Here is a 24,556-nt window from a genome sequence, read left to right as displayed (position 1 = left end):
TAATTGACGTGTACGAAAAAATAATCCAGGTTCGATGTCTCTTTACTTGAAAAAACGAAATTTTAAGAAGAAGCTGTACTCTAAGGTAATTCTATTCACAACAACATAAAACAGGAAAGTAGAAAACATTTGTGACAGAAGATTTTCTTTTTCAAAACACAAGTGACATACGTAAATCTTTGAATACAATCGTTAAATGGATCGTAAAATGGTAAAATGGAAAATAAACTCTTGAAGAAAGTTTTACAGTTACAGATAGAGTTTTAACTTTTTGTGCCCTCTTTTCAACAAAAAAATACTCACATGAAAAAGTAAACTCTTCACTCGCAAAAGGTCAAAATACGAATGTGAGACAAAAACATAAACAAAAAATATATTCGAAAAAGTTTCTCTCTCTCAAATGTGGGGACAAAAGCTTTTAAAATATTAATTATTCAAATAGATGTCACGCTAACATCAACAAAGCACGCGGGTAAAAAGAAAACCATTGGACCGGAAATTGAAATAGTTCAGCTTCACTCCAAAAATTTTTGATCTCTTCACTTCACTCCTGTCTCGTCTGATCTATTTTTGTCAGTGAATTTCGATAAAAACAAAAACATTAGAATAACCCAAACATTCCATTGATTTCTTTTTCGAACATTCTAACGTTTGAATCAATGAAAACATTTGAATGTCACACACACAAAAACAAAAACAAAAGTCAAACCCGAAGTAAACGCGTCGCGTACAATTTTTTGCACACATAATGCCTCGTGCACAACTAATACATATTGTTACTACGAAGAACTAAATAATGTTGAGAAAACATTTTGCGTTCTTTAGCTTACTTGTCTGAAATATTCAGTTTGAAAAAAATCTTCGATTGCACAAAAAAAAAAGTTTTTTTCTATTTGCGGCCGGGTGAGATATATTTTTTTCCAAAAAAAAGTTCACCCGGCCGATTTCCGGAAACAAGACTACTTTTTCTTTTGGCCCTACTAATAACATAAAGATGTTTGTTTATGATTTTTCTCTCTTTTTAAGTGATATTTGTGTATGATGTTATTATACTTTGTTTTCTCTTGTGTGATCAATTTAAAGCAAAAAAGATTCTTTTTTGAGCATATTCATCCATTAAAGAACCTTGTTTGTGAAATACAATAATGTTTTGCTTGCTTCTTTTCCAAAAAAGTTCTGAATTTGCTTAGAGAGAACTTGACATATCTCCCGACCCAAAAGTTGTCGGCCATGACACCCTTTCCTGCCGACATTAAACTCGGACCCGTTCCTCTTAAATAAATTTCTACGCGGTCCGCGTACAGACGCGCGACCATATTCTTCAGATTGTATATTTTTGCCCACGTCTTTAGAGCTTCAGCGTACTGGGCCAGAAAATACACAATCTGTTATCAGGTTATAAAATATAGGCATAATTAACCATCAACACAAAAGTATGTACGCTTTTCTAAAATAAAAAACTTTTGAAGAATTCTGAGAAATGGACTTTTCCAAATTAAAAATAAAAGATTTATTTTTTAAATAAAGAGAAGGTCAGTTTGCAGAGTGTGGCACATTTGCTCAAGATCTCAAGTGCAAAACTTAGAAAAAGTCGAGTGCAGGTACAAAATTTGAGGTTTTCAGGTGCAAGTTCAGATGGTTTTTATATTTTAACCTTAAGTGCAGAGTACAGCTATTTTTTCCTCAAATGCAGCTAATTTTAGCAATTGTTTGCCTCTTTTTTGACTTTTTGGACGAATTTCCAAAAGTATACTTACAAAGGCATGAAAAATGGTCTCATGAAATTTTTACCAGCTGTTTACGTTGTTACTAAAAGAGGTAACGAGTGGTAACGAGTGGTAACGAGTGGTAACGATGTGGTAACGATGTGGTAACGAGTGGTAACGAGGCGGTAACGAGTGGTAACGATGTGGTAACGAGTGGTAACGATGTGGTAACGAGGTAACGAGTGGTAACCAGTTGAAAACGGTGGCCCTAAGTCTCCAAATTTGAATTTCTCGATTCTGGTGGTTTTGCAACAGATGCTGATGGCTCTTGAGGTTCTGCAGCAGGACCTGGCAGATCTGGTGAATGTGCAGTAGGAATTGGAGATTTAGGCGTATGTTATAGTGGAGTTGATGGATCTGGTGAATGTGATGGTAAAGTTGGTTGTTTGGGTGAATGAAATGGTGGAATTGATGGTTCTGGTGAATGTGAATCAAAGATTGATGGTTCTGGAGGTTCTGCATCAGGAGTTGGCGGTTCTGGGGAATGTGCATCAGGAGTTGGTGATTCTGGTGAATGTGCAGCAGGAGTTGGTGGTTCTGGTGAATGTGCAGCAGGAGTTGGTGGTTCTGATGAATGCACTGGTGGAGTTAGTGGTTCTGGTGAATGTACAGCAGGAGTTGGTGGTTCTGGTGAATATACATCAGGAGTTGGTGGTTCTGGTGAATGTACAGCAGGAATTGGTGCTTCTGGTGAATGTACAGCAGGAGTTGGTGCTTCTGGTGAATGTACAGCAGGAGTTGGTGGTTCTGGTGAATGTGCAGCAGGAGTTGGTGGTTCTGATGAATCCAATTTTGGAGTTGGTGATTTTGGTGAATGTGCATCAGGAGTCGATGCTTCTGGTGAATGTACAGCAGGAGTTGGTGCATCTGGTGAATGTACAGCAGGAGTTGGTTGTTCTGGTGAATGTAAAGCAGGAGTTAGTGGTTCTGGTGAATGTACAGCAGGAGTTGGTGACTCTGGTGAATGTGCAGCAGGAGTTGGTGATTTTGGTGAATGTACAGCAGGAGTTGGTGGTTCTGGTGAATGTACAGCAGGAGTTGGTGATTCTGGTGAATGCGCAGCAGGAGTTGGTGGTTCTGGTGAATGCAATGGTGGAGTTGGTGGTTCTGGTGAATGTAAAGCAGGAGTTGGTGGTTCTGGTGAATGTACAACAGGAGTTGGTGATTCTGGTGAATGTGCAGCAGGAGTTGGTGGTTTTGGTGAATGTACAGCAGGAGTTGGTGGTTCTGGTGAATGTACAGCAGGAGTTGGTGATTCTGGTGAATGTACAGCAGGAGTTGGTGCATCTGGTGAATGTACAGCAGGAGTTGGTGGTTCTGGTGAATGTACAGCAGGAGTTGGTTATTTATGGTGAATGTGCAGCAGGAGTTATTGTTTTTTCCTTCCTTCATTCATTCATCCATTTTATACATAAAATACGCCAATACGAAGAAAACAAATATAGTTATTCAAAGAAGTCGTTCTATTCTTTTAAGTAATTAATGATTTTTTCTTCAAGTTAAAAAAAAAGGATGCTTCGATGATTTGCACATTACATTTACAATTATACACCTCAGAACACCCCTTAATTTATGCTCCAGTGGAAGAAATAAACACAGTGCATTCAAATACAAAACTTTAGAAGCCACTGTGTTGGGTTAAATTGTTTTTTTTTCTAGATAGGTCAGAAACTTTTTTTGCTTTTTCGTCATTATTTGAGAATTTATTTGTTTTACCACTGGGATTGGGATTGAAACAGCATCCAATTTTTCAATGGTTTGACCATTTTGCCAAATGACGTAAATCAAATGGGACTTTGTTTCAGGAATATTTCCACTAGAGTGGGCGATGGGAAAGATTCTCGGTCAAATGGACAAAAGCGTATAAGATAACAAAGAGGTCATGCAGCGTCAGACAATTTTCGGAAAATTAACAAGGGGGCATTTATTTGGAACCTAAGAGTAAGCTCAAAGTCTTCAATTAATAATGTACATTTACCAAAACCATTAACTTCACCATCACATTCTCCAGAACCATTAAATCCACCATTGCATTCACCAGATCCATCAACTCCTAATGCACATTCAACAGAATAATCAACTCCACCATCACATTCACCGTCCCCACCATCCCCACCATTGCATTCACGAGAATGACCATCCCCACCATTGCATTCACCAGATCCATCAACATCAGCATTATATTCACCAGAATCATCAACTCCACTATCCCATTCACCAGAACCACCAACTCCTGCTGTACATTCACCAGAAGCATCGACTCCTGATGCACATTCACCAAAATCACCAACTCCACCATTGGATTCATCAGAACCACCAACTCCACCATTGCATTCACCAGAACCACCAACTCCTGCTGCACATTCACCAGAAACACCAACTCCACCATTGCCTTCGCCAGAACCACCAACTCCTGCTGCGCATTCACCAGAATCACCAACTCCTGCTGTACATTCACCAGAACCACCAACTCCTGCTGTACATTCACCAAAATCACCAAATCCACCATTGGATTCATCAGAACCATCAAATCTTGCTGCACATTCACCAGAACCACCAACTCCTGCTGCGCATTCACCAGAATCACCAACTCCTGCTGAACATTCACCAAAACCACCAACTCCTGCTGTACATTCACCAGAAGCATCGACTCCTGATGCACATTCACCAAAATCACCAACTCCACCATTGGATTCATCAGAACCACCAACTCCTGCTGCGCATTCACCAGAATCACCAACTCCTGCTGAACATTCACCAAAACCACCAACTCCTGCTGTACATTCACCAGAAGCATCGACTCCTGATGCACATTCACCAAAATCACCAACTCCACCATTGGATTCATGAGAACCACCAACTCCTGCTGCACATTCCCCAGAACCACCAACTCCTGCTGCACATTCACCAGAATCACCAACTCCTGCTGAACATTCACCAAAACCACCAACTCCTGCTGTACATTCACCAGAAGCATCGACTCCTGATGCACATTCACCAAAATCACCAACTCCACCATTGGATTCATCAGAACCACCAACTCCTGCTGCACATTCCCCAGAACCACCAACTCCTGCTGCACATTCACCAGAACCACCAACTCCTGCTGCACATTCACCAAAACCACCAACTCCACCATTGCATTCACCAGAACCACCAACTCCTGCTGAACATTCACCAGAATCGCCAACTCCTGCTTTACATTCACCAGAACCACCAACTCCTGCTGTACATTCACCAGAAGCACCAACTCCTGCTGTACATTCACCAGAACCACCAACTCCTGCTGTACATTCACCAGAACCACCAACTCCACCATTGCCTTCACCAGAACCACCAACTCCTGCTGTACATTCAACAGAACCACCAACTCCTGCTGTACATTCACCAGAACCACCAACTCCACCAATGCATTCATCAGAACCACCAACTCCTATTGCACATTCACCAGAACCACCAACTCCTGCTGCACATTCACCAGAATCACCAACTCCTGATGCACATTCCCCAGAATCGCCAACTCCTGATGCAGAACCTCCAGAACCATCAATCTTTGATTCACATTCACCAGAACCATCAATTCCACCATTTCATTCACCCAAACAACCAACTTTACCATCACATTCACCAGATCCATCAACTCCACTATAACATACGCCTAAATCTCCAATTCCTACTGCACATTCACCAGATCTGCCAGGTCCTGCTGCAGAACCTCAAGAGCCATCAGCATCTGTTGCAAAACCACCAGAATCGAGAAATTCAAATTTGGAGACTTAGGGCCACCGTTTTCAACTGGTTACCACTCGTTACCTCGTTACCACATCGTTACCACTCGTTACCACCTCGTTACCACCTCGTTACCACCTCGTTACCACTCGTTACCACTCGTTACCACTCGTTACCTCTTTTAGTAACAACGGCTGTTTATCAAACGACCTTTCTTTTTCCGTGGCCTCTCAGTGCCTTGCACGACGGGCGGCTGTAAAATCCCACCCTTCATATATTTATTTCAATCTGTGTTGTCAATAGGTCTTTTCTCATCTTCAATTTTGAAGAAAACGGGAATTTGATGTGAGAGTTAGATTGTCAACAAAGTGCCATAATAAATCATTGAATAAAAGAAGAACTTAAAATCTTAAATAGCCTAGAAATCAACCTTTATTCTAATCATTTTCCTACCTGTACCCCTTTTTTTGCTAATTCATATTCATAAATATCTGATGGTTTTTCTCTTTTTTATTTTATGTTCTTTTTTCCTCTGGAAGAAGCGACCAACCAACCCTCTCAACCCTTTCCTTTCCTCAAAATGTTTACAGCCAAAAGGTCCAACATATATTATTTACCTTGCTGTTTATGTTTGAGAAAAAAGATCATCAGGATTTTTCATTTTGAAGAATAGGCGCAAAAAAGTGAAACATAGAAAAGTTTCATTTTTCATTGCATTAATCGAAATGGGGGATTTGGAAAATTTTCCATGTTTAGTTCTTTGCACAAACCTATGTGACTATGGGCAAGCACCCCGTTGCTAAGATGTTGGCTTGAAATCGAAAGTGAAACCACTCAAAACGAAAGTAAAATCGGCCTGTAATCCTGTCAGTCAGGCACATCCTGGCAAATGAACGGGGTGAGCATTTGCATGGGGTATTCGCCACCCAGTGTAAATGAGATAGGACGTCTCAGGCTAAAAGCGTGAAAATGAATAAAAATGAACTTCAAACTGAAAAAGGGAAAAAAGGAAGAAAACTGGGAACTTTATTTTTTCGTTAAAAATTTCTTCAATCTTCGAAGACAAAATTGACCCATGGAAAAAAAAATTCATCTATGCAGTTCTTTGAAATGAAGCAAAATATTTCCAACCCGGTTCAATTAAACTGGGTATTCGGCGCTATTACGTCACTTTCGTTTTCGACCCCGTTCATTTGCCAATGGTCGCAAGTGAAAAATACCCCGTTCATTTGCCAGGATGTGCCTGACTGCCTGTAATCTTGATATACGAGTTTAAGTCTATACCGTGAGAGTGGGTAACTTGCTTGCATCAGTGGAGGCTAATATGCATAGCCCTAAAATGAATGACCCAAGAGAGTTACCCAATAATCTCACGGTATATATACTGTCATCGTACTGACTGAGAATACCCTAACAAAGCCTGAGAAAGCCTAGAAATCAACCTTTATTCTAATCATTTTCCTACCTGTACCCCTTTTTTTGCTGATTCATATTCATAAATATCTGATGGTTTTTCTCTTTTTTATTTTATGTTCTTTTTTCCTCTGGAAGAAGCGACCAACCAACCCTCTCAACCCTGCCTTTCCTTTCCTCAAAATGTTTACAGCCAAAAGGTCCAACATATATTATATATACCTTGCTGTTTATGTTTGAGAAAAAAGATCATCAGGATTTTGGACTAATAATACTAATCCAAATGTTCAACAAAAAAACAAATAAAAAATACTCATTAAAAATGAAGTAAAAAATCCTTTTTTATTTTCTTCTTAAACATCCGTCTAGCTAACAATGCTAAAACATCATACTACAGAAATAAAATAGTCTAGACAAAGAATGAATGAAAGTTATTCTGAAAACAAGTAGGACAGTCATAAGACATTAGAATGATGTGGAAAAGGCAAAAAACTTTTTGAAAAAAGAGAACATTGCGCGCTCACAACAAACCTTCGCAGCGGCTCCGCCATCTTGTTAATGATTGATAGCAATTAGGGAAATTCCCTTTGTACATATTTTAGCCTGTGTTCGCCGCATGTCTCAAAATTTTGATTGTGTATGATTATGATTTTATTGATGTTGAAGTCTGTTGATATAATTTTGGATGATAAAAATGATCAAAAATCATTCATAACTCTTGAAGTTCTTTTTCAAATCGTCTTTTGCCCAAAATAGTGATGCACAATTAAAAAATGCCAAAACAAATATGATGGTCACAGGCTAGACATTAAACAATGCGTGACACTTTCACTTTCGTTTTCTTTCAATTTTTCAGATTCCTAGCAGCCAGTTTGAACATCTTCAGCTGTCAGCCATCAGCAACGTCTTCAGCACAAAAGCAGTTATTTGCATTTCTCTTCAGGTTTTTGCTGCTGTAACTATCAATAAGAACGATGAGTCCATTAATTTACACTTGTCTTGCTTTTATTTTCATTGTCATTGCATTTTGTTTTTACATTGGAATGTTTCGTTCAATCAGCATCAAAGTTTCCAAACCACCTTTTCCAGTTGGAGGACATTATTTATACAAATTTTACCAAACACCGTATGCTGAAGCCAGAATGGCTTATAGAGCTATCAATAAATTCCCCATAAAGAAGACATTTAAATTGGTTGGAATTTATTATGATGACCCTGATAAAGTATTTTATTTTAAGTTTTTCTTTTAAAATTTCTTTCTTCAGTCTTTTTTTGCTTATGGTACCATGCATGAAGTCGAGTAATTTGCATCAGTGAAGGCTAACATGCATTTCCCTCAAACGAATAACCTTGCTGGTCATTAAAATACAAATTTAAATGAAAACAAAAATGGTATAGAGCTGCTAGCGGAGCTGCGTAGTTGATTTGTTTTGAAATAGACCTTTTTTCAAAGAGGCCACCCTGTTGAATAATTATGTAGTCCAGCAGAAAAACAATGATAAAACCATGCATAATTATTACAATATGCATGATATAGTAATTATGCATGGCTCTATCATTGTTTTTATGGCTGGACTACATAATTATTCAACAGGACGTCCTCTTTGAAAAAAGGTCTATTTTGCTGCCTTGATTGGTCAGTCCTTTGATGGGTATGCAAGTTTCCCTCCACTGATGCAAGTTACCCGACTTCACAGTATAATAGAGCTATTCCTAGTAAACCCAATGCCATGCATGTTCAATAATTAGAAACTCAAACAATAAAACAATAAACAGATGGCTGCATGGGTGCATAATTAGCATATAAGTGTGTAATGATATTTTTCTTGTCATTGTTTTGATGTTGGAATCTGCCTGAGATTAGAGGAGGTTTAATCTATACTTATGTACTACCTTCAATTTGGGTCAAAACTACATTTGCAAATTTGCAGCTAGAATGCAACAGCAAATAATTTAATGTTGTGTTTAATTTTGAATTTTACACATTTTAATTTATTTGAGGGCCAAAAAATAATTGCAAAATTCAATTAAATTGAAAGTAAGCCCAACTCTATCATTCAGGTAAAAGAAGATTCAACACGTTATGCAGTTGGCATACTTGTCAATAATGATGATTTTGACAAGAACAAGGAGCTTGCATCAACAATGGGAAGTGTTGGCTACCAACATATTCAATTACCGCAAATTGATTCTGTTGTTACAACTTGTTTTCCTCTTAGAAGTGTTTTGTCCATCTTGGTGGCAATTCAAAGGGTTTACCCAAAACTTAACAACTTCATCAAGGTGATAAAAGTCAAGCAGAGTATCTTTCGAGCACCATTTATTCGGTGACATTATCCGGTTGAAGTTAAATGATGTAAAGTAGAGAAATGCCGGTACAAAAACTTGAAGGAAAATCAACTCTATTTATTGCACTGATGCTTGTGAAAAATAATGCTATTGTATTTAGAATTTCTGGGGTCTTAAGATGCATATAAAACCTAATTAGGACATTAAGAGAGCCGAAATATTCTTCCTCACCCAACCATGGTGGGCAATATTCAATATCACTGTATTATATCGATGAAACTCAATTTCCCAGACCAAAATGGTGATAAGGAAAAGTGCTTGGAAAGAACCCTTTCAACAAGCTTATAAAACTTAATTTCTAGGTAATTATTTTTCATTGTAATTCCTTTTGTTTTTCAGAAAGAGAAACTCCAGGCACACCCATGTACAGAGTATTACCCTCATGGTATGGAAGAAATGCATTTTATTAACCCTCTGGAAAAGAATGATTCATTTTATGTACCTGAGTATCACGTGACATATGTGGAATACATTGATTCTAAAGAAGATTGAACTGTAATAGAAACTTAAAGAAATTATCTTCTTGGTAAATAAAAGTTTGCTAGAGAGACAGTGAAATATGAGTTACAGAATTTCAATTTCAATTATAGGAATTATCTAGCGAGAGACAAGAGGGGTGCAAAACTTTTGTAGGAGAGCAGATTTTTATGACACAATGATTATCTTTTTATATTATCTATATATTAATAGTGGTAGTCTGTATGTGTGTTTGTCTGTGTTTTCTACTTTCGTTTTCGCTTTGTTTGTGTTTTAAAATTATGACTTTTAGTCTCTTGCTCCACAAATTTGTTTTATTGGATTCGCACCATTTGCAAAAGATCGGATAGAGCTTGGTTTAGACTTTAAAGTAGGGGCCACTATGTCGTGAAAAAGCTTCCCGTGTGCAGCAGCTTGTGCAAAGGGATTTTATGATTGAGTATTGTTCCTTGAATGTAGAAGATCAAAATTTGAGAGGTGGGGCCGGGTGTGGCCACCGGTTGCCATGGAAACTGACGTCATTGGTTACTATGGCAACCAAAATAAAAGGTCGTCAAAATTGAAAAATTTTTGTTTCATTCGAAAGAGCATGAAATACTGATAAAGAAAAAGGTCACAACCTATATCTGAAAATGAATATATCAGGAGATGTAAAGGAAATAAGGCAAAATGACGTCATAAAACGATGACGTCATCGAAAAATCAAAATTTGCCAAAATTCAAAATTTTTTGATTTTTTGGAAAGAATACCTTCCAGCGAACAAAAAATATTATTACGAAAAAGTCTGAAAATCCTTTTTAAAAAGTCTATGAGCAAAAGTTGATATTTTTAAATTTTGCCTGTAATGTTCTTGGGCAAGCTAGGGCAAGCTCCAACCTTTGACAGGCAAAAAATGAAATTGTCAATTTTGACCAATAGACTTTTTTTAACGAATTTTCAAACGTTTTCGTAACAATATTTTATGTTCACTGGAGGGTCTTCTTTTTAAAAAACCAAAAATTTTCGAATTTTGGCAAATTTTGATTTTTTGATGACGTCATCGTTTTATGACGTCATTTTGCCTTATTTCCTTTATATCTCCTAATATATTCATTTTCAGATATAGGTTGTGACCTTTTTCTTCATCAGTTTTTCATGCTCTTTCGAATGAAACAAAAATTTTTCAATTTTGACGACTTTTTATTTTGGTTGCCATAGTAACCAATGACGTCAGTTTCCATGGCAACGAGTAGTCACACCCGGCCCCACCTCTCAAATTTTGATCTTCTACATTCAAGGAACAATACTCAATCATAAAATCCCTTTGCACAAGCTGCTGCACACGGGAAGACATAGTGGCCTCTACTATTTATTAAGCCTTTGTTTTGAAATTTAAGGCCCATCTACATTTAGTAATTTTAACTTCTGCCCAGACTTGCCTTTTTCTCTCTTCTTTTGTTTTAAATGTTTTCGAATGTATTTAACGATCGTATTTATTAATGACATTCGAATTCTTTTCAAAACAAAACAATTTCATTTCATAGAAAAGAATATTTCAAAAGTAAATCAAAACATAAAAAGGTTTGTGGACAACAACAGCATTCAAAGGGCGATATAAAGCATAAGAAAAAATCAGTTCACTTCTTTTTTCTTATAAAAATATTCAAGCCGTCGTTACCATTGAGTTTAAAGCCCGAAGGGCTAAAGTTCAATCTCTAACCTTTCTCAGGCAAGAAAAAGTGAAGCTTAAAAAATCCGCCGCATTTTTGACGACAGATTGAATCTAGCAATTCCTTTGTTTACGATTGATATTTTTTTCGAAATTTAGAGGTAAATTTTATAGTATTAATCTGTCATTTGTGTAAAAACCAGGCGAGCCGCTCAAGGCCGCGCTACTTTGGTAGGATTTGTTGGCTTCAAATCCTACCAAGGAGATTGACTTCTAGCCCTTCGGGCTTATACTTCATTGGTCGTTACTACTAAAAAGTGTGTACGTCATTTTCCCGGGGGGGGGGACTAGGGCTTTATGTCTCGGGAGGGGGGCAGTAAACGATCCAAATATGGTTAAAAGATAAGACACCCGGGGAAGGTTAGAGTTAAACGTTGTACAGATTTCTTTTTTTTATTTGATCGCTTTTTTAAGCCAGCTTCAACATCCAAAGGACTTTTAGTGCGTTCAGCTACAGCTTAACCGGCGTGCGACGCCGGGTACCGGCTAGTTTATATCTATACTGTTAGCGTTTTTGTATCATTTTTTGTTTTTATATGCTTTTCGTTACTATCAGGTGCTACTAGTCTTTATAAAGTCTGTCTCAATATAATTTACAGCAGAGACAGAAAAGGCTATATCTTTTGATAGAATTCAGATCAGATATTTTTTGCTTGTTGAAAAGATAATCTGGAGTGGAATATTATCACAAAGAAAAAACTCAAAAAGATCCGAATAGGAAGATTGAAAATGAAGAAGAAGAAAATCTTTTATTTAGCATAGTTTTAGTTGAAGCATATCGAAAGCAAAAAGGATTAGTGCACACTTAAAAGACGAACGCGGACTTTCTTTTGTTTTTTTATTTTTATTTGAATAATTTGTACCAATAATTTTTTTGCATTTTTATTAACACATCTATATTGTTTTTGGAAAAAGAGTTTTAACAATACTTTAACCTTATTCGTACTACAATCATGGTTGAAATAATATATTCAGAATTGCGGCTATTTTAACGTTTTTCAAGATTAAAAGTTCCTCTTTAATTTAATCGAATATTTCATTTGGGAGGGGTTGGCAGACTTCCAGGCTATATTCTGAGCCTTATTGGACTATTTTTGAACTTTTGGATCCTCAGATCCTAAGGTCGTAAATCTAGCGTTAGAACTCTACACTTCGAACCTACTTTAGAGCGCTTACAATTCGATTGTGATTTCAAAACTTCCTCTGGAATTTCCCTTTTTTCTCAAATATCATGACCTTGATTGTAGGGGAAGGGGCTTTTCTGTTTAGTGAGGAAGCTTATAGCTCCTGAAATAATTAAGCTTTGGACATGCAATTTTTCTGTAAATCCAATACATTTATTTAGCTTAAAAATAAAAAAAAGTTGACACCTAAAAATTTACACACCTTGGGCATGATGACATTTTCAGTATAGATTTATCTTTTTATGTCAATACCGCAAATATATCGATCAAACCGTAATTTATTGAATATTTAGGATAAAATAAAACTTTTAAACTCAGGGAACTCTTTTCCAAAGCCTTTGTTTGTTTACCTCAAAATCGTAAGAATTTGAGCCTAGTCTTTCGTCTTAAAAGTCGAAAAGAATAATTATAAATAACCTTAATGGAAGAAGAAATTTTGGAGGAAAGAAAATTTGGCGGATTTGGCCAAAATCCGCCAAATTAAGTTACCACCAAATTTAATCTTCCCCACCATCCGCCAAAATTTAAACTGTTGTTTTCATACCCCAAATGTGTGCTAGGGTATTTTTTAGCCTTAAATGAACATGATTTAAAGATTTGCTAGCGAGTAAAGCGATAGCAAGAATATTTCATTTGGAAATTTCAAATGCCAGGATAAAAGTTTCTTTTTTCCGGAAAGTTTACTAGATTTAATTCAGGACTATTTCGTTCAAATTCCAGCCAATTCCAGACTTACTCACTTACCTAATTCCAGACATTTTTGGCAGACGTAGCAACCCTGGATAGGTTTTTTTTTGGCTGAAAATACCCTTCATCTGCCGAATTAAATTCCCGCTAAATTTTTTTGTGTAATTTTGAATTCAAATAATCATTATCAAACCATCGTATAATGTTTCGAACATTTTCTTTTCACAGTAATGCGACACAGAACATTTTCTTTTCACAGTAATGCGACACAAAGTTAGAATCATCACAATATTTCCTCAAGAATTTGCCTCAGTGCAAAATGGAAAATTTTAATTCGTACAGATTGACGTAACTGACGAATTATACCAAAAGTCTTACAAGAAAAGAGCTAATAATCGTTTAGTTTCTATTGTAAGTTCTTGTTTGAATCATTCAGAACCTTGAGTCAAGTTGGAGTTTCTACAAGCTCTTATTTGATTTGGTTAGTCATTAACCTGTAAAAACACAATTTCGTTACTTTTTCTAAAGAACGATTCATTTCTATTACATCGAATCAGACACGACGCAACGGGTACCAGCCGTACCAGATTTTCACAAAAAACCCGAAATTTTCCTCTTTGTTGGTAAAATCGCTATAAAATTGCTTAAATTTCCTCATTCGCCGTACCAGATATAAAAAGCTTCCGTCGTGCCTGCAAATGACCAAATCATATTATTAATGAAGTATCTCATAAAAACTCTGGCTCATCCCAGAACCTTACCATATAAAAAATTTCACAATTTTTTCAAAGATCAAAGGGTATAACGAAAATTTCCCTTTTTGGTTATTATTGGTCCTTTGGCCTAAGGATTTTCGCGAGATTTGACGCTAACATTTTTATTCAAAAAATCCTTCTCGGACAGACCAGCTAACTATAGATTGGATAGGTGGAAAAAAGAGAGACAAAGAAAATCTTCATTCAAAATAAAAATCATTTTTTCGTGAGCAAAAACAAAAAAATAATACAGTAACTTATTTACACTTCGAGTTTTGAAACCATCGCAATTAGTCGAGAGATAGAGATGATAGATAGATAGAAAATACATTTGATCAATATTCAATATTTTATTAATAATAAAGTATTAGACAGCAGCAGCCACTTTTGTATCGAAATCGTCTTGATATTGGTTCATACGGGCTTCCAGTACTGGTCGGAAATGACGGATCAAGCCCTGTAAATAAAAGAAAGGAGGGGGTTTAATCTAAAGAACCCTACGTTTATTAAAAATAGACAAAAAGAACGACGACTTTCAAAAAACCAAAAAAAAAAAAACCAACAGAAAACAATGACCAATAGACCAATTGTTTTTCTTCAAATTTTTGATGTATTTCTAATTTTTTTATTATAGTTTCATAAACTTTGATGGGGTTTTTGAATATATCGTTTTCTTCTAATTTTGAAAAAAAAGTGAAAAATTTTAAAAATGGCGAAATCCCCTAGTCTATTTCACTGGACTAAGCGCCATCAAAATCATCAAAAAGCAAAGTTCAGTCAGAAGTAGACGCTAGTCTAGTTTTAAATCAACAGAGAATTTTTATTGCATAATTTTCTCGCTCCAAATACTTATTTCTACAGGAACAATTTTAGAAGTACACGGGGCTAAATTCCGACCAACCAACTTGGAAATATAGATTTTTACCCCGTAAAAACAAAGATTAAGCTCATAACATAAAAAAGCATATGAACGTATAACATTTTTTCTTTGTGCAATTCCAATCTTAATAGATTTATATAATCACATTACAATTTTTTTATAAGAACCAGTAAAATTTTGCTGCGGTTCGGCTGTTCTTGATGCAAGTGAGGTATTTTAGGCGTTATACTTTATACTACTGCGACCCCTAAATAGATAGAAATTGAGTAATTTCAGCCTCAGCATTGTTCTTAAAGTGTTGGCGATCTTGAGCCTCGTTCTTATAAAATTGTTCTTATAAAAAAAGTGTAAGAACATATTGAAACATCATCAATGACAACTTACTTGTACAGGCCAAGCAGCGCCGTCACCGAGAGCACAAATGGTATGTCCTTCGATCTGTTTGCTCACTTCCTGCAAAACACAAAAGTAAATTCAACATTATGATAATATCGAAATAGGAATAAATCGAAGAAATAGTCAACCGTGGAAATATCATGTTTCAATAATTCACGGTGAAAAGATGAAATACTATGTATAGTTAATAACAAACACAGAGCTCAACGGTTCGATATTTTCTTTAACAAGTGGCTCAAGCGATTAAGTTCCCGATGAATAGAAATCCACCGATCGATTATAATAATTCTCGAGGTTAATATATGGTTGAAAGTGCTATACTCGCGGCGATAAGTTATAAAACAATAAAACATTTGATGACTTACCCATAACATATCAATTTCTCCCTGTTTAGCTTTTCCTTCGACTGAAAATAAAAATATAACATTCGTCAAGAAAAAGCCTACCATTATTTGCAAAATACCGTCAAATTTAAAATATTAAAAAAATGTTTTGACTATCAGTATTTGGGAGTGAATTGGGCTTTTCCACATTCCAGAAATAAACTATATACCTTATTGGTATATATTTTCGCGTGTTACAAATTTTCGCGAATCGCGAAATTTTTTCGAAAAAACGTGTTTCGCGTGTATTAAATTTCGCGATTGCTGACTTCTGGAAAATTTTCGCGTGTATTAAATTTCGCGATTCACTAAAATAGCTATTTTCAGATAGTGGGAATATAAAGCAAGAAGAAGACTGATTTTGCATGAAACACAACGTTTTTGATGTAAAAATACTAACAAAATACTAAGAAAGATTTTTTCGCGTGTATTTAATTTCGCGATTTTGTAATTTTGAAAAATTTAAACAGTATTAAATTTCGCGAAAATTGACCAAAAATCTCGCGAAATTAAGTACCCGCGAAAATTTGTAACACGCGAAAATATATACCAATAAGGTACCCCTTGTTGGAACACCATTTCCATTCCTAGGAAATCAATACTTAAAATGCTGCAGGATTCCAAAAACTTAAAGGCTCACCCAACTCCATATAAAAAATGAGTGAAGTTCCATGGTGTGGTTGTTTTAAAACGCGCATCAATTTGGAATCGGGGAGGCTTTTGGCCCAAAAACTGGATAACTAGGGGGTGAAGGTTTGATTGCTTGACAGACAAGCTCAAGTTAGAAGTTCACAAAAACTCTAGCTGCAGGTATACAAATGTATGAAGATGCTTACCGAATCGAGCCATGATTTTGTTCATCCATCCAACTCCCTCGCGACATGGTGTACACTAATTTTTTTGAATGAATAAAAAGAGAAATAAGAACATCTAGCCTCTATACTTAACTCGAACAAGGACGGGGAACTCAATAAATTTGTTTTGAGTTACCATGATTGGTTTACAATTGGTTTACATTGGTTTGGTTACTGATAAAGGGGTCAGACAAATTGTTCGAAAGATAGAAGTCGATTTACTTCAATCGGATAAAATTTTGTGGGTTTGGTTGTCATCCGCAAGATTGATCCCCAATGAGAATTCGGAAAGGCTTTATCCACGGAGTATTTTTAAAACAAAAATCTTTTTGAATGTTTACTGGCATCAAAGAAACGCTGCTAATGTGTACTTCAATAATCAAAATGCACGACTTGATAGTAAGGGAGGTCAGTATTCATCCAGAGGGAGGTACTTAGGCAAAATGGGTGCTGGATATGTGCGAGCCTTTCGTATGTTGGCGAAAATAAAAAATCGACTCCCTGAAAGGGACATTAGAAATTTTTGGCTGAAATTTTGGGAGAAAGTCTCTCTAAGGGTGGCAAAAACGTTAAAAATTGGACGAAATTTCCGAAATTCAGTCTCACTAAGGGTCGGTTTTAGATCTTTGGTCCGGACATTCGCGTCATCTCGCAAGCCTAGTACCCCCAGGTATTCATTTCAAAGCTTCAATCTTACCTGTCCACAACTTTCGTGTTTGTAAAACTCAATGAGACGTGCAATGCAACGGACGATGTCGCTCTGAAAAAAAGAAGTTATTTTTCAAAAATTAACGTTTGAGCTCTATCAATGCATCACGACTAATCCACAGTGTCATTAAGGAAATGGGGACGATGGCTTTGTGAATGCAGAGAATAGAATCTTGTTTCTATATTTCTTGTCTTATGAATATACACTTTTTTTATAAGGATAACGTTTTTAAAGCATACTTAGGCTCAAAGTCGGTAAAAAATAAGCATAATGAGCTAAGCTGAGATACGAAAAAATTCGTGTAGCTTTACTGAAACGCTGACCTTCTAAGGGTTACTTTTAAGGCTGTTTGAGCTTTCTTACCAAAGATTTTCAAAACTTTCATTCCTTGAATCGAATCAATGTTCCGACTTTCATGAACCCAAAGAAAATCAACAAATCGAAGTCTAAGCATATCGAGCCTCGACCCGATTTTCCCGAATGCTTTTAAAAAAAGTGTAGGTCATTTTGACGAGATTGCATAAGTATTTTAAAACAGTACAAGCCTTCATGATTTGCGCCGAGTCAAAGTTACCCATAAAGCACTGCAAATATCAAATAGCTTTATACCTGCTTGTTCATAACGATGATGGCAGCCGTTCCAAGGCCTGTTTGTGCTCGAACTAAGTCGTCGAAATCCATCATGACGTCACTGCAGACACTGTACACAGAAAGAGAACATAATTTTAATGTAATTAATTCGCTGATCTCTAACTATTTTAATTGAGCGTGTTCAGTTTGAAAGTCGACTTTGGTTATTTTTCAGGGTCAAAATTAGTCGTCTAATTTTAGTCATCTTCACCACTTTTCAGGGTGAAAAAGTCGATATATCCGATATTCATATCCGACAGGGTCCACTTTTCAGACTCAAGCGGCAGGTCCCCGTCGGCCGTCAAGTTCAGTGCCCACACCCCTCCCAGGTTAAAAGTTTACAGAGATAGAGAAGTACAAGCAATATTGACATTAAAATGTAAAATTTGATCCACGACAAAAAACATAGACCTTTTGTCGTAAACCAAAAATATGAGTTGAAATAAAATAATGCGCGTGTGTGAACACTACTTACTCTATAGGGATGAGTGGTGTAGATGATCCACCGGGGATGATGGCCAGCAAGTTGTCCCATCCACCTACGAAGCAAAAAACAATATCTTAAGAAAAGAAACTTTGCCAATTTTCGTTCATTTAAGGTGGAATTGATTTTGGCGAATAAAGAATTCGCTTTGTATGTTTTATAGCAATATTGAAATACGAATGCTTCTAGGAAAAATTTGAGCCAAATTGAAAAAAAAATTTCTTTGGTTAATGACTTTAAAATTCAAATTTGGCGGGAAGTACATTTGGTAAATTCCTCCCTCTTAATGTATATTGACTGATAATAAAGTTTTCCAGATCCTAGCCTTCCATGATAAACGCACAGACAGTAAGGAAGAGCGAGGAAGAGAAAATTGCTCATCAAACAATTTTAGTAATTTTTATAGTAAATTTTAGTAATTTCTTAAGAGTGTTTTTTTTTCAGACATTTTCAGAACTCGAAGGGACCCTGACCAGCTTTACATCCCTTTATCCTCCCATGGTTGCCGATACGTATCTTTGTGAACAATTTACTACTACATTTAAAAAAATCAAACTGTCAAGTTTGACCCCTGGACAACAGACCTAAGCCCCCCCCCCGAACAAGCATTGGTCAACCCCCAACCATTCTGACTTTTGACTCGCCGGACACCAGGTCTTAACTCCCCGAACAGGCATCAGTTGACCCCCGGACATTCAAAATTACCCTCAAACTAGCCTGGTTTTTTAATAAAACATGCACAACAGCTTTATTCCAGGGTAAACAAAAAAGGGGAAAATTTTATCAAATTAAAGAGATGAAAAAATCACTTAAGACCTTTTGGATTTAAATCTTTAGTTTCCTTGGTGCTCGAAAGCCCCTTCGCAAATATGTGACATATGTAAATAATTGACATTGTTTGCTGTCAAAACTCAAAACAAGAGACAACTAAATGACGAAGGAGTGTCAAGGGGTAAGTGAAGTCTATTGCAGGCCTGCACAATACTTTTATAAGAACGGGTCATTCCAGAAAATGTTCGTGCATGTTGGGTGGAGGATGTCTAGGGGGTGGTGAAAAATCTACAAAATGTGCCTTGTCCGGGGGGAGAGGGGGAAACTTGCGGGTAATTTGAATGTCAGGGGTCAACTGATGCTTGTCCGGCGAGTAAAAAGTCACAATGTTCAGGGATTAAATTTCGAAAAAAGTTATATCCATATTCAATTCTTTTCTGGAAGAGCCCAACTACACATTTTTGTTATTTTTTTATTTTATTTGATACTTTGAGATAAATGTTTTCTCATGGTGAATTTATATTAAGCCACGATTGAGGTATTTTAAACTTCATGAAGTCTTTGCCTTTTAATTAGAACAATTCGGTGTTCTCGGGCTTATTTTTTTAACGTTTTGAGCCTAATTATTGTTCTAACAAAAAAAGGTAAAAGAACTCTCGATAAAGATATTTTTCAAAATATATCATTTTACAAGGACATGACAGACACTTTCGTTTGATTTGACAAAATTAATTGAAGTTACCCATTTCTAGGATTACGAAATTTTTCTGAAAATCAATCCAAAAGTAAAGAAAGGAGACACGCGAAAGATCTATCACGGCATTAGAAAAGGGCTTTCAAATTTTGCATCGTCTTGTTATATACAGTCGAGGCTTCATAACTCGAACTTTATAGCTCGAATATCTCCTTAACTTGAACAAGTTTTCTGGTCCCTTTAGTTAATTAACAAAACCTTATAAACCTATCTCATCTCCTAACTCGAAATTTCCATAAACCGAACAAATTTGTACTCCTCGTGATGTTGTTCGAGTTATGGAGACTCCACTGTAATTTCTTTTTGAAGAGCGGAACTTGTATGTGAAATCAGTGTGAAAAAAACTTGAAAATAAGGGATCACAACGTATGTTTAAAAGTACCTTAAAGGGGAAAGATTTGTCGGGGGAAAAGTGACAATATTTTCTGGTCTACTTCAAGGGAGTTGCGATAAAGATTTTATAAAAGTGGCGAAGCTTTCCTCCTTAAGTTTTCTTTTACTCAATAAACTTTCATAATACTTTTTAACATACATTATATATACATCTAATGTTGGTGCAAAAAATATTGCAGTGACCCAACTACCACAGAAACAAAAATGTTTGTAGGAGATCGTAGAGTTTTGCAATTCGTTTTTTTTTGGACTATTTAAATATTGTCCGCAACATGATATCAAAGTCTTGTCCGTTGATTATATCTGCTTTTTCAACAAGTTTCATCCAATCAAAAACAGTTTTCTGCCAGTCACAAAAAGAAATGATTTATCGTCGTAAAATGCCATCTTTACGATAAGCAGATTTAATGATTTTCTTATAGACCTTACGGCGTGCTGATTCACCCCAAATGAAATCTAAATGATTGTATTCAGGAATAACGTGATGTTTGGTGAGACTTTTAACTTGCGTTGTCAACCACGAAACGTCTTGAGGGTCAGCGAGGGTGTCCCTTCCCCCAGAGAAGAATTCGATTTCCGTTTTGATGGTTTTGATTGGATATTGAGGTGGCTTCAATGAGTGGTAGTGGTAAAGATTCTTCGCCCACCCGTAGTCGTACTTTTGGAAACGCCCTGCTTCGATGAGCTGGCAGAAATGAAGCATATTTTTAACTGATGTTCCAGCGGGCGTGTGTGTGAAATAGATGGGCGTACGAGTGGCGTTCATGTTTCGACTGTCTGAACCGGCAATCAAGAAAAGGAAGTTTCCACAAAGGGCGCCCTCATCGAAAGAGCAAGTCAAGTCAGCTAGTTTACGTATCCAGTAGCTAGAAGCCATAAACTCACGGACGCCGAGAAAACCGAAAAATCCTCCAATTTCAGTTTCGAAAGATGATAGATAAGTAATAGGTGATGAGGCTTTATCCAGATGCGCGACAGGGGCTAGTGCAAAGGCTGTCTTAATCATTTTTTGTAGCTCCTCACTTTCACTCAAACCGGCGAAAATCATCATGGTGCCTTCAGAGTGTCCGACGTAGTACAATTGTTTATTTCCGGTCACATTTAAGGCGTACCCCAACATGGCGGGCATGTCATATTTTGCGAATTCCTGGAACGAGAAATCCCAGAATGCCTTGCTGTCAACCGGTAAAGTCACATGTTTCTTGGAGTAAGTATTGCCTCGATTATTACCCATCCATACGTCATAACCAGAGTCAGCGAGCATGAATCCAAGAGACAAGTGAGGTTGATTGGTAACCCAATTCGAGCTACTACAAAGGAGTCCGTGTTGTAAAAAGAATACCGGTCGTTTCCTGGTTGTGTCCGTATGTCCTTTACCATACGGAATACGGTGTAAAGTCAACAAGTAGCCATCTTTGGTTTGGACTTCATGCGATTCGGCAGGATATCCCCAATATTCGATCAAGTCCGGAACCAGTAGATTTTCTTCAGGTAATTCAGTAGCCTGGATTCGATCGATAACCAAAATAGTTAAAACAACACAGGCTAACCAATGCATGTTTTTGCTTTCTGGTCAGAACAGTCCTCGTTCTCTGCAGCGAAAAAGACTGACCGTCTCGCAGTGCAATTGGTATGGTTTTGAAACTCGAACCAACACTCAGCCACCTCTTTATATACTGTCTCTTGTTGTAACCTAAGAATCACTTAGTGGCTGTATGTTAGCTGACCGGCGTTTTCTCTCTCTCCATTCTGTCATTTATCTTTATGTCAACACTTGACTAAAAATGTTTTTCTCATAAAAAATGACTTTCTTGTGTCACACTCGATCATTTTTTTATGGAATATTTTCTCATCTTTCTTGTTATTTGAACAAATAACAAAAGATTTGATTTTGTAGTGCAATTTTTATGAACATTTTTTTGTAAGAAATTGTTGTATCATCCCGTCTTCTGTTCTTGTGACTGTAGTAATTACTTGCTCACAATTTTACTCTGGACAATAGCATGTCTTGTAGAGGGAGGGCTTACTAGACGAGTAACAGTCTAGCCTAGGTTAAACGTATAGTAAAAAGAATGTCTTCAGGAACAAACCCACCACATTGTTCGAGAAATGCCTGAGAAATAACTGATGAGAAAAACTTTACAGCTCTCCTAAACCAGATCTGGATGTTTAACATGATTAAGGGTTACATAGTAGTTTCTACTGCACTTGAGGCATTTTTGTTCATTTAGGACATATTGTCATAAATCAACTGTCACTTGTATCCTAATTTCTTGCTACCTCGTTTCGAGATTTCCAACGAACACACAGTCCCAATGATAAGGGGTTTTAACAAGGCTGGCTAATGCGCTAAACTTAATATGAACAGTTTTATTGAAGCAATTGTAGAACCTATTTTTCAATTATTAGCTACTTGATCTTTAGATCACTTGCAACGTTCACCTAGAAAACAGCTCCATATTCTTAAACAAAAAATATACAATATAGAACGAAGGGGGTGTTTATAGGGTGTATAGATTCCCCTTGTTTCCAAAAATAACAACACTTAAGAGACTAGTCATTACAATGATCGTTTAAAGGGTCAATCACAATTCTTTTATGTAGAGGGATACCGAAAAACTGAGCGTTTCTCGTGAAGTTTGAATGATAAAGCAGAGGAATTTATAGCAAACTGGAAATTCCGGTTATCTTCGTTACTAAAATTACGTCATGAACATTGGGACATTTCGGCAAGGTGTCAACGTACTTCTCTAATTTCAAGGAGGCCAGAGTTAAAGTATTTCTGGCGCCATATTCATAAAACAGTAGGATGTCAAGGATGGTAGAACATGGCAAAAAAATAAAATGTAAAATCAACTTTAAATTGCAGAATCAGCAGAAATGATGTACGAAAAAATACATCCGGATTAGTCAGTTTACAAACTGCTGATGTAGCGGATCTTAATGTTGCAAAAAGATGGAAGGAAAGCACTTCTTAGTGGAGGAGGAGCTTGGCAAAAGGCTTAGCAGTGATTGTCACATGTTCTTGCTGACTAACACTTGTCTTATGTAACTCTGATCAAGAAGATTTGTAACAATAGGATTCTTTAGATTTTTAAAGAAATTACAGCAATTTAACTCCTACCTCTTTAACTCTAATGTCTCCCTAGCTTGAAGAAGCTTTATGGGATTTTCAGTTAACAATAACTTATTATTGCACCAAAACTCGAAATTTTCTGAACTCAAACAATTTTGTTTTCTGTAATAACTTCTATGCTTCTTGGGTCTAGTTATGCAATCTCACAGAAAAATTTTTTTACTAGGTTTAAAAGCTCAGATTAAAACGAAGGTTTTAAGATAACATGCAGTGAACAATAACAAAAGCTGTCTGTGTGTCTTTAAAGCTCTTATTATGTCTGACCTTTCTGCTGACAGCAACAACGGGAGGTTTCTGGATGTGAAAGATTACACGCGAAAGTTATGCAACAGAAAGATTTAAGAAAAAAATTTGAGAATGTCTTGCAAATAATTCTAACGCAGAAAGCGCTAGAAACTCGTTGCTTAACTTCCGACGTATATCAAGAACAAACTTTCTATAGAAAGTCTGCAAAAAAAAATTTAAGAATTCACCGATTCACAATCGACTGTAAATTACGTATATCATTTTTCTATAAGATTATACGATGATTCAGATCAAATAAACCTTAGAGCTATAAAATTGAAACACGATATTCGGAACTGACTATAAATATATTCTTGAAATAAAACACAAACCAACAAACAAACTGGAGAGGTCAGATTTAACTAAACCTTACACTAAAGCTAGAGACCACCCGAAATCGACCATGTTGATTACGTCACAACCCAGTTACAGGTTTGTAAATTCGTGTGCGGTAGATTTAAACTTATTACCGAGTTTATGTATCGGAGGATATCGAGGGCGACGGTAAGTGAAATCGATACAAAACAAAGTCGATAGTTGATATACGGCTCTATATCGCCTTTGCTCACCTAACCGAACGACGGTATTTTGGTGTTTTTACCGTCGTCGAGCAAAGTGGACGGTGATTTCGGGGACATGTCAACTTTGCTTTATACCGTCCCCCTCGATTTATCTCGAATACATAAACTCGCTATTGGTGACGAGTGATAGCCTTTTCTACGAAGAAAGTTGCAGTAACGTCTTATTGAAGAGCCGAGGTTCTTGGGCTCAAAACATTCAATTAATTGACGTTACTTTAGAGTTTCGTAACG

At 36.6% G+C, this 24,556-nt stretch overlaps 3 protein-coding genes across 3 annotated transcripts in view; 1 reads left to right on the top strand and 2 right to left on the bottom strand.

The window, feature by feature from the left end:
* The first annotated feature begins 7,774 nt into the window (after positions 1-7,774).
* Positions 7,775-10,439, top strand: LOC136818442 (testis-expressed protein 264-like). Its single transcript, XM_067074783.1, has 3 exons — positions 7,775-8,131; positions 8,970-9,191; positions 9,597-10,439. The coding sequence occupies exons 1-3, from the start codon at positions 7,883-7,885 to the stop codon at positions 9,747-9,749; spliced, it is 624 nt and encodes a 207-aa protein (XP_066930884.1). The 5' UTR covers positions 7,775-7,882; the 3' UTR covers positions 9,750-10,439.
* A 3,829-nt stretch (positions 10,440-14,268) lies between these two features.
* LOC136818436 (NADH dehydrogenase [ubiquinone] flavoprotein 1, mitochondrial-like) overlaps positions 14,269-24,556 on the bottom strand; it is a 34,424-nt gene continuing 24,136 nt past the window's right edge. Inside the window, exons 11-17 of the mRNA XM_067074776.1 lie at positions 18,397-18,460; positions 17,901-17,991; positions 17,280-17,342; positions 16,565-16,619; positions 15,711-15,751; positions 15,334-15,402; positions 14,269-14,526 (exon numbers count right to left, since the gene is read on the bottom strand). Coding sequence (XP_066930877.1) covers positions 14,437-14,526; positions 15,334-15,402; positions 15,711-15,751; positions 16,565-16,619; positions 17,280-17,342; positions 17,901-17,991; positions 18,397-18,460 — 473 coding nt within the window. The 3' untranslated portion in view covers positions 14,269-14,436. The remainder of the gene's footprint in view (positions 14,527-15,333; positions 15,403-15,710; positions 15,752-16,564; positions 16,620-17,279; positions 17,343-17,900; positions 17,992-18,396; positions 18,461-24,556) is intronic.
* LOC136818437 (lysosomal acid lipase/cholesteryl ester hydrolase-like) lies at positions 19,843-22,133 on the bottom strand. The gene has a single exon (XM_067074777.1). It carries the CDS (start codon positions 21,879-21,881, stop codon positions 20,691-20,693), a length of 1,191 nt encoding a protein of 396 aa, XP_066930878.1. The 5' UTR covers positions 21,882-22,133; the 3' UTR covers positions 19,843-20,690.

The sequence above is a fragment of the Clytia hemisphaerica genome, unplaced genomic scaffold (assembly GCF_902728285.1).
Source record: "Clytia hemisphaerica strain Z4C2 unplaced genomic scaffold, Clytia hemisphaerica genome assembly, whole genome shotgun sequence".
NCBI lineage: Eukaryota > Metazoa > Cnidaria > Hydrozoa > Leptothecata > Clytiidae > Clytia > Clytia hemisphaerica.
This window is presented reverse-complemented; position numbering and strand designations above follow the sequence as displayed.